Source organism: Canis lupus, chromosome 35, assembly GCF_048164855.1.
Source record: "Canis lupus baileyi chromosome 35, mCanLup2.hap1, whole genome shotgun sequence".
Classification (NCBI taxonomy): Eukaryota; Metazoa; Chordata; class Mammalia; order Carnivora; family Canidae; genus Canis; species Canis lupus.
In genome coordinates, this window is record NC_132872.1 from 26,142,589 (window position 1) to 26,159,158 (window position 16,570).

General features: G+C 37.3%; 1 protein-coding gene across 1 annotated transcript; it reads right to left on the minus strand.

Moving 5' to 3' along the window:
* Positions 1-12,457: 12,457 nt before the first annotated feature.
* On the minus strand, positions 12,458-13,387 carry LOC140624999 (olfactory receptor 5K3-like). The gene has a single exon (XM_072812117.1). The coding sequence runs from the start codon at positions 13,385-13,387 to the stop codon at positions 12,458-12,460; it is 930 nt and encodes a 309-aa protein (XP_072668218.1).
* Between the last annotated feature and the right edge of the window lie 3,183 nt (positions 13,388-16,570).

Consider the following 16,570-nt stretch of genomic DNA (forward strand, 5'->3'; position numbering starts at 1 on the left):
TTTTCCAACAGATGCTTATGGGACTTCCCTGCAATGACATCAGTGTATTTCTATGGGGAGATTCAGTTCGCAAAACATGTTAGCTATATGATATAAATTAAAGCTGAACTGTGAGACAATGAGGTTAAAGTAAATGATCCTCACTCAGGTCAGTAAGGTCACTTGATGATCATCTTGCCAATTCTTATGTAAATGACATCATTTTTACAATTCTGATCATTCCCAGTGTGTAAAATGTAAAATGAGCAGAAGAGAGTCTCAGGTTGGTTTGGACAGAGTGCTGGGGGGATTAACGGGATTTATGAAAGATGATTAACATCTGGTGAGGAGACTGATGTGTTGTAGGGTTAGCTAGGCTCATCAGCCCCGTCACTCTGAATTGGATTTGTTCCCATGTGTTGCAAAACCCTCATGGAAATTTTGCTGTTACAACTTAACCCCACTATGAATATGATTGATTGAGTGGTTCTCTGTTCTTCTCAGTTCACCCCAATTCCTTTATCTTTCTCACCTGTTTTCCCCCCTCAGTCCATTAATCATAGAAATATACAAAGTAATAAAATTTTACTTAGTAAAATCGCTATGTATATAGTAGGTCTATATTCAGTCACTTGTTTGCAAGCACCACCATTAGCCTTAGACATAAGAGGGGTTTTGTCTGATATGTTCATTCCTTCATTCCTAACACCCTAAACAGTCAAACTCTACAGAGCTAAGCAAATATTTGTTCCGTGCATAAGAAAATGACACTCCACTGCAATGGAGCAATGGTCTCTCACTAGGTTTCAAAGCAAATCCATTTTTCTCATTTCAGAATTCCAGATGCTTCACAGTCAGCCTGTGTCTCATCTATCACCTTGCTTTCTTCCTCTCGCCTCACGGCACTTGGCTACGTGCATCCCTTACTGTCCTTCTGTGCAGTTTCGTCATGTAATTTGCTTATACAATTTCCCTCATCTGAAACTCCTTCTCCCTTTTCTTCCATCTCACTACGACTCATCCTTGAGTTCAAGTCAGATCTCTCCATGAGGACTTTCCTAGGTCCTTTAAATAGAACTGAGTGTTCCTCTTCTTGATTTACATGATACTTACCTGCTTTTTATAATGAATGCATTCACCGCTGTATCAAGTGTGCATCACGTGTGTTGAGCGTAAAAGTCTCGACTAAATGTTTTTGTCACCAATTGTGCCATACATCTTTTGAGCACTTGACAACAAATGGAGCTAGATCTTCTTCAACACATGCTGCATTGATTGCTAATATTTCCTTTGTGTTTAACTTTTATTAAGTGCTTGCAATATGCATGGTACTGGAAAAGACGATGGCAAGAGTTTGCACAGGATGTGAAAGTAAGTTCTTTGTTTTAGATATGGCTCCTCTCAAGAAGTTCATAATCTAGAGGGGAGAAAAAAAGGCACTTACATTGCTGACTAGTGTGCAATTTAAGCTGTAACATTAAAAGTGTAAATGTTATATAAAAATATAGTGAAGAATATTCCATTGTATACATAAACCACATCTTCTTTATCCACTCATCTTTTGATGGACACCGAGGCTCCTTCCACAGTTTGGCTATTGTGGCATTTGCTGCTATAAACATTGGGGTGCAGGTGTCCCAGCATTTCACTGCATCTGTATCTTTAGGGTAAATCCCCAACAATGACAAATACCCACCATTTGCTTCAATGTGGATGGAACTGGAGGGTATTATGCTGAGTGAAGTAAGTCAGTCGGAGAAGGACAAACATTATATGTTCTCATTCATTTGGTGAATATAAATAATAGTGAAAAGGAATATAAGGGAAGGGAGAAGAAATGTGTGGGAAATATCAGAAAGGGAGACAGAACGTAAAGACTCCTAACTCTGGGAAATGAACTAGGGGTGGTGGAAGGGGAGGAGGGCGGGGGGTGGGGGTGAGTGGGTGACGGGCACTGGGGGTTATTCTGTATGTTGGTAAATTGAACACCAATAAAAAATAAATTAAAAAATTAAAAAAATATATAGTGAAGAAGTGAATGGTGACCTGGAGGAAAAAAGAAAGATTTCCAAAAGGAATTTAATTTCAGATAACTTTCCAGGATATGCAGGTAACAAGTGGTGAAGATCATGGGGAAAAGCATTAGGCTGAGGGATCCAAGTGTAAAAGCTTGGACTCTAAAAGAGCAACATCTAATTTACAAGAAAGGACAGTAAACTCCAGTGACTAAAGCTTACTCATGCATGATATAAGGGGACACAACAGGTAATATAAAGAAAATGGGAAATTAGGTGCGACATTGCTCTATTGGATTCTTTCCCATTTACTTTCTCTGCTCTGCCATTTCACTAACCCCCCTTCCTTCACCACCACGCCTAAAGGCCACAACCCTCTCTAATGCCAACCCAAAGGAGTTACTATTTTCGTAACCACACATAGTGTTTGGTGCTCTCAAAATCTTCTCTGGCTTCTTAGGATAACCCTCCCTGCTTCTATAATCTTGATCGCTCCATCTCATTCTTTCCTGCTGGGTCATGTTTCTCTTTTTGCCCTTAATGATGCTTCTTTTTGATTGCATCCTTAACCCCCTTCTTCTTTTATTCTAGAGCTTTCCCCATATTATCTCATCTACTCTTGTGCTTTCAACTGTCTTTCATCTGCTGGTGGCTTAACTAGAGGAGATATTTCAATCCATTTTGGTATTCATTGATGTAGTTAGATCATTCTAGTATGTTCTAAATATATATTGTTACTTACAAATTGGATCGATTACCACTGTACTAAAAGATTATGTCTTATAGGGGCAGCCTGGGTGGCTCAGTGGTTTAGTGCCGCCTACAGCCTGGAGATCCTGGAGACCCAGGATCGAGTCCCACGTCAGGGTCCCTGCATGGAGCCTGCTTCTCCCTCTGACTGTGTCTCTGCCTCTCTCTCTCTCTCTCTCTCTCTCTGTGTCCCTCATGAATAAATAATAAAATCTTTTAAAAAAAAGATTGTCTTATAAAATATGAAAAGAGAAATTTAAAAATAAGTAGACTGAAGAATTGGCATTAAAAGATTTAATTTATATGTTAATACTATTAAAACATTGTTTCCTCCCCATTAACACTATTATTAATTAAATGTGTTAACTGTTCTACGTAGCATAAACATAATGATATTTATTCTTCCAATCCATGAGCATGGAATGTTTTCCATCTCTTTGTGTCTTCCTCAGTTTCTTTCAGAAGTGTTCTGTAGTTTTTAGGCTATAGATTCTTTACCTCTTTGGTTAGGTTTATTCCTTATGGTTTTATCTGCAATTGTAAATGGGATTGATTTTTTAATTTCTCTTCCTTCAGTCTCATTGTTAGTGTGTAGAACTGCCGCTGATTTCTAGGCATTGGTTTTGTATCCTGCCACACTGCTGAATTGCTGTATGAGTTCTAGCAATCATGGGATGGAGTCTTTTTGGTTTTCTATGTACAGTATCATGTCATCTGTGAAGAGAGAGAGTTTGACTTCTTCTTTGCCAATTTGAATGCCTTTTATTTCTTTTTGCTGTCTGATTGCTGAAGCTAAGACTATCTAGTACTATGTTGAACAACAGTGGTGAGAGTGAACATCCCTTCATGTTCCTGATCTTAAGGGAAAGGATCTCAGTTTTTCCCCATTGAGAATGATATTTGCTGTGAGCTCTTTTTTGTACATGGCTTTTAAGATGCTGAGGAATGTTCTCTCTATCCCTACACTCTGAAGAGTTTTGATAGGAATGGATGCTGTATTTTGTCAAATGCTTTCTCTGCATTTATTGAGAGGATCATATGGTTCTTGTTTTTTCTCTAACTGATGTGATCAATCATGGTGATTGTTTTACGAGTGTTGAACCACCCTTGCATCCTGGGGATAAATCCCACTTCATCATGGTGAATAATCCTCTTAGTGTACTATTGGATCCTATTGGCTAGTGTCTTGGTGAGAATTTTTGTATCATTGTTCATGAAGAATATTGGTCTGTAAATCTCCTTTTTCATGGGGTCCTTTTGGAATAAAGTAATGCTGGCCTCAGAGAATGAGATTGGAAGCACTCCCTCCCTTACTATCCTTTGAAACAGCTTTATTAGAAAATGTATTATTTCTTCTTTAAATGTTTGATGGAATTCTCCTGAGAAGCCATCTGGCCCTGGATTTTTGTGTCTTGGGAGGTTTTTGATGACTGCTTCAATTTCCTCACTGGTTATTAGCCTGTTCAGTTTTCTATTTCTTCCTATTCCAGTTTTGGTAACTTGTGGGTTTCCAGAAATGCACCCATTTCTTCTAGATTGCTTAATTTATTGGCATATAACCGCTCATAATAAGTTTTTAAAATCATTTGTATTTCCTTGGTATTGGTTGTAATATTTCCTTTTTCTTTCATGATTTCATTAATTTGAGTCCACAATAGCCAAACTGTGGAAGGAACCTCGGTGTCCATTGACAGATGAATGGATAAGGAAGATGTGGTCTATATATGCAATGGAATATTACTCAGCTATCAGAAGAGACGAATACCTTGCTTCGATGTAGATGGAACTGGAGGGTATTATGCTAAGTGAAATAAGACAATCTGAGAAGGACAATCATCACATAGTTTCACTCATACTTGGACTGTAAGAAATAGTGAAAGGGATTACAAAGGAAAGGAGGGGAACAGAGTGGGAAAAATTAGAGAGGGAGACAAACCAGGAGAGACCTCTAACTCTGGGAAACATACAAATGGTTGAGAAAGGGGAGATGGGTATGGGGTTACTGGGTGTTGGGCAAAGAGGAGAGAACTTGATGGGATGAGCACTGGGTGTTGTACGTTGGCATACTGAATATAAATAAAAAAGTAAAAACCAAAACACTATTATTAACTAAATAATAATCAGATTCAGAAAAAAATGTGATATATAGCTTATTGTTTAAATTGTATCTTAGCACTGTGATAAGTAATTCAAGGACTTGCTTGAATTTATTTCCAAACATCTCTTAATATCCTACACATTTGAAAAGATACTACAGACAGTTACATCTACTAAAATGACAGTAGAATGCAGGTTTTGAGTGAGTCTCATAACAGGAAAGGGCTCTTCAGGAGGTCTACACTGACTCAGGAGGCCCATAGTATTAGAAATACCGGAGGTCCTGGGATCCCTGGGTGGCTCAGCAGTTTGGCGCCTGCATTTGGCCCAGTGCGCGATCCTGGAGTTCCGGGATCAAGTCCAGTGTCGGGCTCCCAGCATGGAGCCTGCTTCTCCCTCCTCCTGTGTCTCTGCCTCTCTCTCTCTCCCTCTCTCTGTGTGTCTATCATAAATAAATAAATAAATAAATAAATAAATAAATAAATAAATAAATCTATCTTTAAAAAAAAAAAAAAAAGAAAGAAAGAAATACCTGAGGTCCAAAGAGACATGAAGCTAGTGGGAAGTTTATGGATAACTCTCATAGCACAATTATAACATATACCCTCCTGGAATCAAGCAAGGTTTCTGTATTATAAAGTCTTCAAAAATAACTTCCCTGCTAGAGGAAGAACTCCTAACTTTGGGACACCAAGTGACCAAGAGGCCAGAATTGCCTTCGTGTTGTGGAATTTGTCAGACTAACAGGTATAAGTTTGAATGAGCCCAGGAGTAATTCATTAGAAGATAAGAGCAGCGCATCCAAGGATCAGGAATGAGCAGAGCCTGAGAAAACAATGGGCTGCACAAGCAGACAACCTAGACCTCTGTGTCCTCCTCCAGCACTGCACTGACCTCGTGCCCTCATCTCACGAGTCTGACTTCAAAGGCCACGCTGGTCCTTCAATAGCTTGGTATGTTGAGGCCAGCCAGGATATATTGCTGCTAGAGTATCCCTCCACCCAGGGTGACCTTAAAAGGAAACAATAAGGGGAAATCCATATTGTTTATGGCAGTAGACTGATTGCCTATATCCATTGTACAGAAGAGAAGTGATCCAAGGTGAGAATATGTAGATTCCTAGGACAGGTGAACAGCTTGGATAGTGGTCAAGAGCCTAGAGGGAGACAGATTAAAAGGTCAGTGACCAGATGATCTGAGGAAAAGGCATCTGAATGGATCTACTGGAAAGGATATGAAGTGTGGAGTTCTTCCTAATATGTGCACAGTTATACCAGAGAGCATCTGCCATAGAAAATACACTAAAGCACCAAGAACACAGAATGACAGCCAGCTGAGGGCAACCAATTTGGTTCATCTGCCTCCCTAACACTGGTAGAATGGGCACGTGAAGGAAGTGCTAGAGAGGCTGGGATCGAAGCATGCTTGTGCCTAATGGCATAGGCTACAGCTATCAAGGCCAGTCCAGCTGCTGTGTGTACCAGGATTTAACTTGCCCGACACAGAGACACTTTGGAGCTCCCAGTAGGACAACATCCCTCAAGTCAGCTGCTGGGTGGCACGTTTGCTGCTATGAGCCTCTTCTTTGCTGAAGGGGGCAGAGATTCATCTTCATTGGAATCATCATGATCCAGACATGGGTCATCATTCCAACACGTAGGTGTTCAGGAGAATTCCTCTCTGAGTCTGGTGAAATGGTGCATAACATTGCACTAGACCAAGAAATCTAGTTTGTAGTAAGGGCGGTGTGGTGCTGGGCAGTGATTGACACCCTGGCTCTATTCTAATTCCTACCACCTGGACACTGCTGGCTTAATCAGTTGATAAAATGCCTTTCGAAGGTATAATTACAATGTCAGGGTGCACTCTAACTAGGTGCACTCTAACTAGGAACTCCAGGGTGCACTCTAACTAGGAACTCCATGGCCACAATATGGAGCCATGTCTTCGGTAGATTGAATACCTCAATCCAGGAATTCTCGTGTGATCTGGTGAGGTTGCAGTCTTGTTCCCACATCCCTGAGCTGTGTGTGATGAGAGGTCCTGATACTCAGTGCGTATATGTTCTTGCAGAGGATGTAACAGGGATCCCACTGTACAGAAAGGTCCAGCCACCAGCCAGTCACTTTAGATTCTCTTCCAAGAAACCAACAAGCAAGGAAAGAAATCCAGAAGGATTACAAGGGCCATTGACTGTCATCAGGAAGAGTTAGGGCTGCTATTATGCATGGGAGCAGGAAAAAAAAATAATGTTTGGCATTCAGGTGGTCCCTAGCCATCTGTTTGTACTCCCTTGTTCAATAGTAAATAGACAAACACAAGCACCGGGACTGAAAAGTTCATGGTGGTGATACCCTCAGATTCCATGGGCATGAATCTGGATCATCTCCCTCTGTTGTCACCTCAACTAGTAGAGGGTTTAGGAGAAGGTGATGGGAATCAAAGGATGGAGAAGATAGATCTTAGTGGGTCATGAGATTAGCTGTAACAGTGGATCTGCAGGTGTCCCATTCACCTTCATCTTGTAAGATTCTCCAGCACATGAAAAGAATGAAATGCCGGTGGGGCTCTCCCTAGAGGTTATTATAAGAAATGAGTAGGTTTAAGTAGTACAAGTGGTGGCCAGTGATGGATCCATGGTTCACAGCCAAGATCCCCACAGTAAGAATGCCAGTAGCTGATAGTTCTTAAACGAATGCCTTATATGGAAGTAGGCTCATATAAAGTTAATTGTCTTATGAAGCTTGGGTTCATACCTTTGAGGTAACCTGTATGTAATGACTCTTCCATGGAAAGTATAAATTTCAGGTCCAAGTCAGGCCTGGGAATTTCAAAGGGACATCCCCAATCTCCACTTCTCCACCAGATTGGCCAAGGTCTTTGTTGTGGCTATGGTCAGCTCAGCCTTCTGCCCCAATCTTACTTCCTTCACTCTGTTAGTAATTATTGCACCTGAGAGCATCTCCAATTGACTTCTTCCATACCCACCTGTGTCTCAGACTTGGTGTTTTGTTTTGTGTTTTGATATGTCAAGCAAGTTGCTACAGACACAAAAGAAAATCTCAGGTCAGAAAGACAACTAAACCTACCTCTCAAAGATAAGCCATGTATTAAAGACATAGTGTATCAGTATATCAACAGAGAAGACTTTTCCCAAAGTCATAAGTTAGTAAGATGTACCCTCACCTCTGCTAAACAGAATCAACTCTCATTACTCTTCCAAAAAAAAAATGTAGGCATTTCAATTTTGGAAGAAAAATAATTGACTATATATCCAAGAAACAAATATAAGAAGAAAAGTGAAATATGAATAGAAATGTTTCATTTGTTGGACATCAATTGATTTCTCAACACTTTCCCAAAACATCAAAAACAAGGAATGTTGAGAAACCATCACAGATATGTGAGGTGCCTAGAGAGGTGATGACTAAATAAAAACTGAAATGCTAGATGGTATTCTGGACAGAAGGATGCTAGATTAAACTATGGAAATATGAGTAAAGTATCAATTTCATCTCATCATAATGTATCAATATTGGCTCTTTCATTATAAAAGAGGTACCATACATGTATAGGGCATTAATAATAGGGAAAAATGGGTGTGTCATCATATGGGAATTCTCTATACTATTTTTATTATGTTCTATAAATCCAAAACTGTTTGAAAAAATTTTTTAGATTTATAAAATGTCTTGAGGTAAAGATTTTATTTCTCCCAATGAATCCAGAGAACACTTGGGCTAAAGGAATCACCAGTTTTCTGCTTCCGATTAGTGAAGTAATCAGTGAATGTAGCAGTTAGGGCAAATTGATATTATAGGCCTCATGACAGGAAGAGGAAAACAGAACAGTTGTGATTGCTGAATTACTTAAATCTAATCAGGAGGAAACATCAGAAAAATAGAGATGGTGGGATATTTTACATGATGTCTGATACAAATTTAAAAGTTTTAAATGTCATGAAAGAAAAAAGTCAAGAATTTTCTTCTAAGTTAGAGAAGATTAGCGAATGATAATAAGAAAGTGAATAGTGACCTTTAACTGAATTCTTGATGAAAAAATCAATTAGTATCAAGGACAATTTGGGGAAAATTGGGAAAAATTTTAGTATGAACATCATATTAGATGATGTTAAAGTCCTTTAGGATGATAATTATATGAGGGGCTGCCTGGGTGGCTCAGTTGGTTAAGCATCTGCCTTCAGCTCAGGTCATGAACTTTGGGTCCTGGATCAAGCCCCACATGCCTCAGGCTCCCTGCTCAATGGAGAGCTTCTTCTCTGTATCCCTCTGCTCTTCCCCATTTACCACTCCCACTCACTTGTGCTTGCTCCCTGTCTCTCTCAAATCAATAGATAAATCTTTAAAAAATGATATGACCATGTCGGAAATTTTGTGTTGAAGAATTTATGAGGAAACTGTCATTATCTCATCACATATGAATATACACATACACATAGTGGATCAAATATATATATATATATATATATATATATATATATATATATACATATATATATATACACATTTACAGGTGGATACCTTGGTCAATGTGCTGAAATTTAATACTTAATAATCTTGGTTTAAAAAAAGTCATGGGCATTCTCTCAACGTTTTTGTAGGTTTGAAAGTTTTTTAAGTAAATCTGGGGGAAAATGTCATGATTCACATTTTTCCTCACTCTGCCCTCTTTCTGCCCTCTTTACAACTTAGTTTCTTGAAAGTGTTCTTCTCTTGCTACTTTCATTTCTCTATGTTGCATATCATATCGTTTAGTGTGTAGAAACATGAATTTTGGATTTGATGTCTAGAATTGATCCCTGTGTTCCACCTTAATAATAATATGGACTAATTATGCAACCTCTTTGTTCTCCATTTTTCTCAGTGGGGTATAGGAAACTAAAATACAGAAATAAAAGTTAAAAATGTAATATATGTGTGAATAAATGGATACTGATGAAACACTATGTGTAAGCTAAAAGGGTGTCTGAGAATTAATTTAAATTAAAATATAAAATGAGACATGAGGCAAGAGACATGAATCAGATAATATTTATTCAGTTGCAATAAAAGCATTTTTTCCACACAAGCTTAGCAGTAAGAAGATCTATTGGATTCTGGAACCAGAAAGGCTGGTTGATTACAGTGACGCTAGGTCTGTTTCTCTGTGATTCCCTCAGCTATGCCCTCCTTTGTGTGTTGACTTCATCTCCAGGCTGGATTCTCTCTTGACGGCCAGATGGAAGTAGACTGTGCCAGATTTCATGTCCGTACAGCATGACATTCATACGAAGAAAGACTCCCTCTTTTGGTGGATCTCTTTTAAAATAAAGGAAATATATATCCCAGAAATTTCCACAAAATCACTTCTTTAGTCTCATTGGGCCCAAATAAGTCACATACTGTTCCCTTAAAGGCCCTTTAGGCTTCAGTGTTGCTAAGGGTTGGAAGAGGGTGGTGCAGAAATACATAACAAAATCTGTGGTATTCCTGGAAAAAGGAAAGGGATCCAGGTATGTGAGTCTAACAAGTAAAACTATCTTCTAATATAGAGAGTGTATACAAAGGAACAACATTCATCTATGTCAGGCGTCTGGATTTTGTTATATTCTTAAAAAATGTGTTTAGGAAACTCTAGAGCTTTGTTTCCGTGGGTTATATCTCACAGTAGGTACAGTTAGAAATGAAAACCAAGACATTAAAAATTATTTATGGACTTGTGCAGAAAAATAAAAACCTATTATACATTAGCTTAATTATATAAAAATTTATTAAAGGAAATGGTAAGAGAACGGTCCAAAATGTCAGGTACCTTTTTAAAGCGTTAGTATCAGTCATGATTAGCTTGGTACTCACAGGAAGAAGATAGGCCTTGATTTTATTTTCCAGTAGTTACATTACCAGTTTTTCTTTAAAATGTTTCTTATATCGGTGCACTCCTCTCCTTTTATCCTCTAGTTTCAGTCTCAACATCTAAGATATGAATTCTTGAAGTTAGTCTCATTGCTTCCACCTTCAACCAATCAATTACCAAATGAGTTTTCTGAAAAATGCAATCAGATTACCCAGGTCTAGGAAGAATTTGGTGTCTGATGTCTCTGAGATACATTCAGATTCCTTAGGGTGGCATTTAAGATTCTCAGTAACCCAATGGGCTTTCCCTCTCATTTCCCATATTCAACAACAGCTCATAACAATAGTTGTGGCAGCTTTCTGACTCTGTCCATGGTTCACCTGCTTCACCCCTGTTTCCAGTGCCATAGTTATTTCCATAAATATTGACTGTGGTCATACTCATTTCTTTTTGCTTCCAGACATCATTTCTAAAAGATCATTTTTAAGGCACATCTTACGTCTTATTCTGCATAAGGACTAAGTACCCCAGGCTACAAGGATCTCCATCTTTGAAACTGTCAAGCAGCATTAATACAAAATGTAGCTCAATATGAGTACCTGGATGAACTTTAGCAGGCATCTCAATGTCCAAAGTTATGAGATTTTTACTGAGAAAAAGCATGAAAAATTATTTCTAGACTGTTTTTTGTTAGGTAATCTATAGGAAGGGTCTTCTTTGTGCCTACCAGATCACGTGTTCTCAGTAAATTATTCTTTCCTTTCCTATTTGCAAATATAAGTGATCGATAAATATTTTTGTTTAGGTATTTAGAATTTTTACCATTTTGTGCCTCACTGATGCTTTACAGCATCTCAGAGCCTTTTGTTAATGCTGAGAGTAGAGCAGTAGTTTACATGCAGTTCTGAGGATTTCCAAGTAACAAACAAGTAATATCAGTGAAAAAACCCTTTATTTAGTTTAATGTGTTCAGGATTACCATCCATTTTTGATGGGTGCCTAGTCATAATATATGAATTTCAAAGTCCGTATGAATTTCAGTGTAAATACCATGTACTTCATCTACAGATTGATAAATCACCTATAGAGAAAGATGAAGTCTTTTTCATAATACATTTTTGTTAGTATTCTTTTCTTGTTTTTAATATTTTAAATATAAATTATTAAATTTCTACTTTTAAGGATAAAAATTTTCTTTTTGACCATAGACATTCTGAGTGAATTGATAGTCAGATGTATTCTCCTGAATCAACTCAAAGAAAATTAAGAATCAAATATATACAATTTACTTGTGACACATGACATTAAGAAGGGATTAATTATTGATAATTTGGAAGGTGTCAGAGTTTGTCAGATTATGGTTTGGAATTCCAGAAATTTGTTAACAATAATAAATGGAAGTGATCTTTACATATACTGACTTATACCCTAGTATTTGTTGTATTGTTGAAAATTGTAACTCACTACACTTTGAAACAATTAGTTAATACTTTAGCTAATTTCATTGCAACACAGTTTGTGAGCTCAAGAATAATGATTTAGTTCATTCTTGCTGGGAGCTAGAAGCTTAGATTTTGAAATATTTTGTAACAGAATGTCTCCTTACTGAACTTATTTATTTGACTCCAATACTGTCATGTTTCAGTAATTTAATATTTTACATACAAAGTGGTCATTTTCTTTCTCAATACTCAGAATATTCAGAAAAACATTTTCTCAAATTTAAGTTAGTTTTCCACAGGGGAGGATATTTCTTTTAAGTGTCAAAAAATTTTATTTATGTTTTTTTTCATAGCATTTATTACTTCTTTATTTCTTAGACTATAAATAAAAGGGTTTAATAAAGGGATTACTAGAGTATAAAAAATAGCAACAGATATATCTTTATCCTCCTCTTTAACTGAATTTGGTCGAACGTACACAAAAAGAAGAGAACCATAGAACATTGAGACAGAGAGAAAGTGGGATGCACAAGTAGATAAGGCTTTGCCTCTTCCCTCTTTGGATTTCATTTTGAAAATCATGAAAAGAATGCAGAGATAAGAGATTATGACTATGATAATAGAGAACACTAGAACTGAGCCTGGAAAGATAAATATCAACAATTCATTGATATAAGGGTCAACACAGGAGAGTTTGAATAATGGAAGAACATCACAAAAAAAGTGATTAATATGATGAGACCTACAGAAAGTTAACCGAAAGAGAAACACTATATGAATTACGGGATGGAGATTTCCTGCTATGTAGGCCCCTGTGGTCATCTGAAGGCAGAGTTTCTTTGACATCAGGGTGTGGTACTGCAGTGGGCTGCAGATGGCCACATAGCGGTCATAGGCCATTGCTGCCAGGAGAAAGCAGTCTGCCGTTTCAGCAAGGCAGAGAAAATAAAACTGTGCCATGCATTCATAGAGGGAAATCATTCTGTCCTTCGAAAAGAAATTCTCTAACATCTTGGGGGTAATGGCACAGGCACAACAGGAATCCATTAGAGCCAGGTTGCCCAGAAAGATGTACATGGGTGTGTGAAGGCGACGCTCCATTAGAATCAAAGGCACCAGGCCCAGATTCCCCACCATGGTCACCAGATAGATAGTGAGAAACACCACAAACAGAATGGTCTTCAACTTTGGGTGATCTGTAAATCCTATGAGAATAAATTCAGTTGTCAAGGAGTAATTATCCTCAGTCATATCCACGTTCTCTGTGGAGATATGAATTCTGGAGATACAAGAGTCTAATTCAGGGTATGTATTGTTTTCCTTCAAATTTTTTTTCTACAGCAAAGAGAGGAGTTCTTCAAACCTCTCTTACCCTCTCTGGATACAGACACACAAACATAGAGGATACCCATTCCCCTAAAATGTCAGCTTCATAACCTTGACTCTGGAAATCAGCATTTCCATGAATGTTCTTATATTTCCAAGAAGAATGCTTACCATGGATTAATTTTGTCATTGTGAATTCATGCATGAAGAGTGTACAGATCTAGGGTACACATATTTGTTTCATTGTTGACATATAATTTTAGTTATCAGTTTCTCTATTAAAGATCCTTAAAATGAATTTAAAATCAATTTTCATATATACACATTTTTTTTAACTGAGAAAGAAGTTCTTCATATACTCTCCCAGTGGAGTGAATGCTTGAAAATAGAACATGACAGATAATTTAATTTTATATCTTAGGAATTGTATCAACATCAGTAACGATTAAGAAGAAGACCTTCCTTTATTAAAGAAAATTACTTTGGATATCCAAGGAAATAAATATCTCTATATTATCATCTCTCTCATTCCTTTTTCTCGTATTACATCCATTTCCATAAGAACTAACTTTGTCATGCCATCATTCCTGTCCATTTTTGCCCAGATTTCTAAGTCCTTTCTTTCTTTATGCAATACATAGTTTACATATAATGCTACTTAATAAAGTTTATACTAAATGCCCCAGACCACACTGATTTTCACTTCCTGCAACCTCCAGTGTATCCCGTATACCCACCACCCTCTAAGGTTGCTTCTGTATAATCTACAAGGCTATTTTTTTCACATATGATGCACAGTTTCCTTACTAGAATTGTAGACATTTGAGCATAGCTATGGCTTCTACTTCTTATAGGAGTTGTTTCATGCTATAGAGAAGGAGCAATAGGATTCCAGTCCTAGCTTCATTCCAAAGGCCTGAGATGGGTGAACTTGTTGTCAGTGTACTACTGCTGATCCTCAGTTACCTCTTGGGTTTTTCAAATAGAGTCTGCTAATTTTGAAGAATAGCCTACAAAGGCAATTAGACAAAATTCATCATTAAAAAAATTTTATGAATCATCATCTTATCTGAATTAACCTCACTACTATTTACCTGTTTCCTAAGAAACATAAATACAATTTTCTGAAATATGTCACAGTAGTTTAAAAGTTGATAACAATACGTTTGCCTGTATCTTTTAGTTTTGTAACACTTAGAAAAAGGGAAAAATCTTAAAGCTTAATGGTATTTTTGAGAACAAATTTTACTTTTCTCAAAGGCTATCTTCTATCTTTACTTAGTGATCCATTAGGATATATTGGCCAGTGTGTCTAATTATATGAATTCTATGGTCAAAATTGGTTTGTATTTCCCTAATTGAAATATCAAAATAAATGTGCAGGTGGACATTATTCAGTATTAAAATATTAAAGCAAAGCCATTTGAGAACATAAGCAATGTTAGAAATAACTTTCAAGGTACTTGCCTAAATTATGTCATAGAGCTAAGCTGTGTTCTTACCTGTCTACTTTGAAGATTTATCTTATAATCAAGAAAAGGTCAGCATGAATTGAGTTTAAATCTCATTTCCCATAGCCTTCAGTTGAGAGAAGGGCTAGAAAGGTGAGAAGTTGAAATCTGTAAGCAATGAAAAATGCTGTTATTCAGATAAATAAATGATTATAGATGCTAATATTAAAAGTAAAACTACATTTGAATACTTCCATTACCTGAATGCTCCTAAAAACATTTTACAACATCACATTGCTTTTGTTATGGAGTTAAGTTCATAGAGTTTCAGAATATGAACTCTGATCTCAAAAACATTTGGGATTAAATAATGAAAATGCAGGACTACTAATAGGTCAGTGTCAATAATTATGTTCCTTACAAGGCAAAGTTAAATTTTCCATCAAATGCTTATGGGACTTCCCTGCAATGACATCAGTGTATTTCTATGGGGAGATGCAGTTTGCAAAACTTCTTACATGTATGACATAAATTAAAGCTGACCTGTGAGACAATGTGGGTAAAGTAAATGACCCTCACTGAGGTCAGTGAAGTGATTTGATGATCATCTTGCTGATTCTTATGTAAATGACATCATTTTCCAATTCTGATCCTTCCTAGTGCGTAACCTGTAAAATGAGCAGAAGAGAGTCTCAGGTTGGTTTGGACAGAGTACTGGGGAGATTAACGTGATTTATGAAAAATGATTTACATCTGGAGAGGAGACTGATAGGGTTAGCTAGGGTCATAAGTCCCCTCACTCTGAGTTGAATTTGTTCCCATGTGTTGCAAAACACTCATGGAAATTTTGCTGTTACAACTTAACCCCACTATGAATATGATTGACTGAGTGGTTCTCTGTTCTTCTCAGTTGACCCCAATTCCTTTATCTTTCTCATCTTGTTTTTCCCCCATCATTCCGCTAATCATAGAAATATAACACATATTTAATATAATTTTACTTAGTAAAAACACTATGTATATAGTATGTCTATATTCAGTCACTAGTGTTCAAAGACCACCAGTAGCCTTAGATATAAGAGGGACTTTGTCTGATATGTTCATTCCTTCATTCCTAACACCCTAAACAGTCAAACTTTATAGAGCTAAGCAAATATTTGTTACAGGCATAAGATAATGACACTCCAGTCCCCAGGCATTAGCAATGGTCTCTCACTAGATTTCAAAGCAAATCCATTTATCCTAACTTGGAATTCCAGATGCTTCACAGTCAGCCTGTGTCTCATCTACCACCTTGCTTTCTTCCTCTCACCTCAGGGCACGTGGCAATGTGCATCCCTAACTGCCCCTCTGTGCAGTTTCGTCATGTAAATTGCTTATACAATTTCCCTCATCTGAAACTCCTTCTCCCTTTTCTTCCATCTCACTACGACTCATCCTTGAGTTCAAGTCATATCTCTCCATGAGGACTTTCCTAGGTCCTTTAAACAGAACTGAGTGTTCCTCTTCCTGATTTACATGATACTTACCTGCTTTTTATAATGAATGCATTCACCACTGTATCAAGTGTGCATCATATGTGTCTTGAGTGTAAAAGTCTCGACTAAATATTCTTGTCACCAATTGTGTCCTACATCTTTGAGCACCTGACAGAACT

Bases quoted from the DNA above. Each gene is read 5' to 3' on its own strand.
- LOC140624999 (XM_072812117.1), bottom strand. From the start codon at position 13,387: ATGACTGAGGATAATTACTCCTTGACAACTGAATTTATTCTCATAGGA.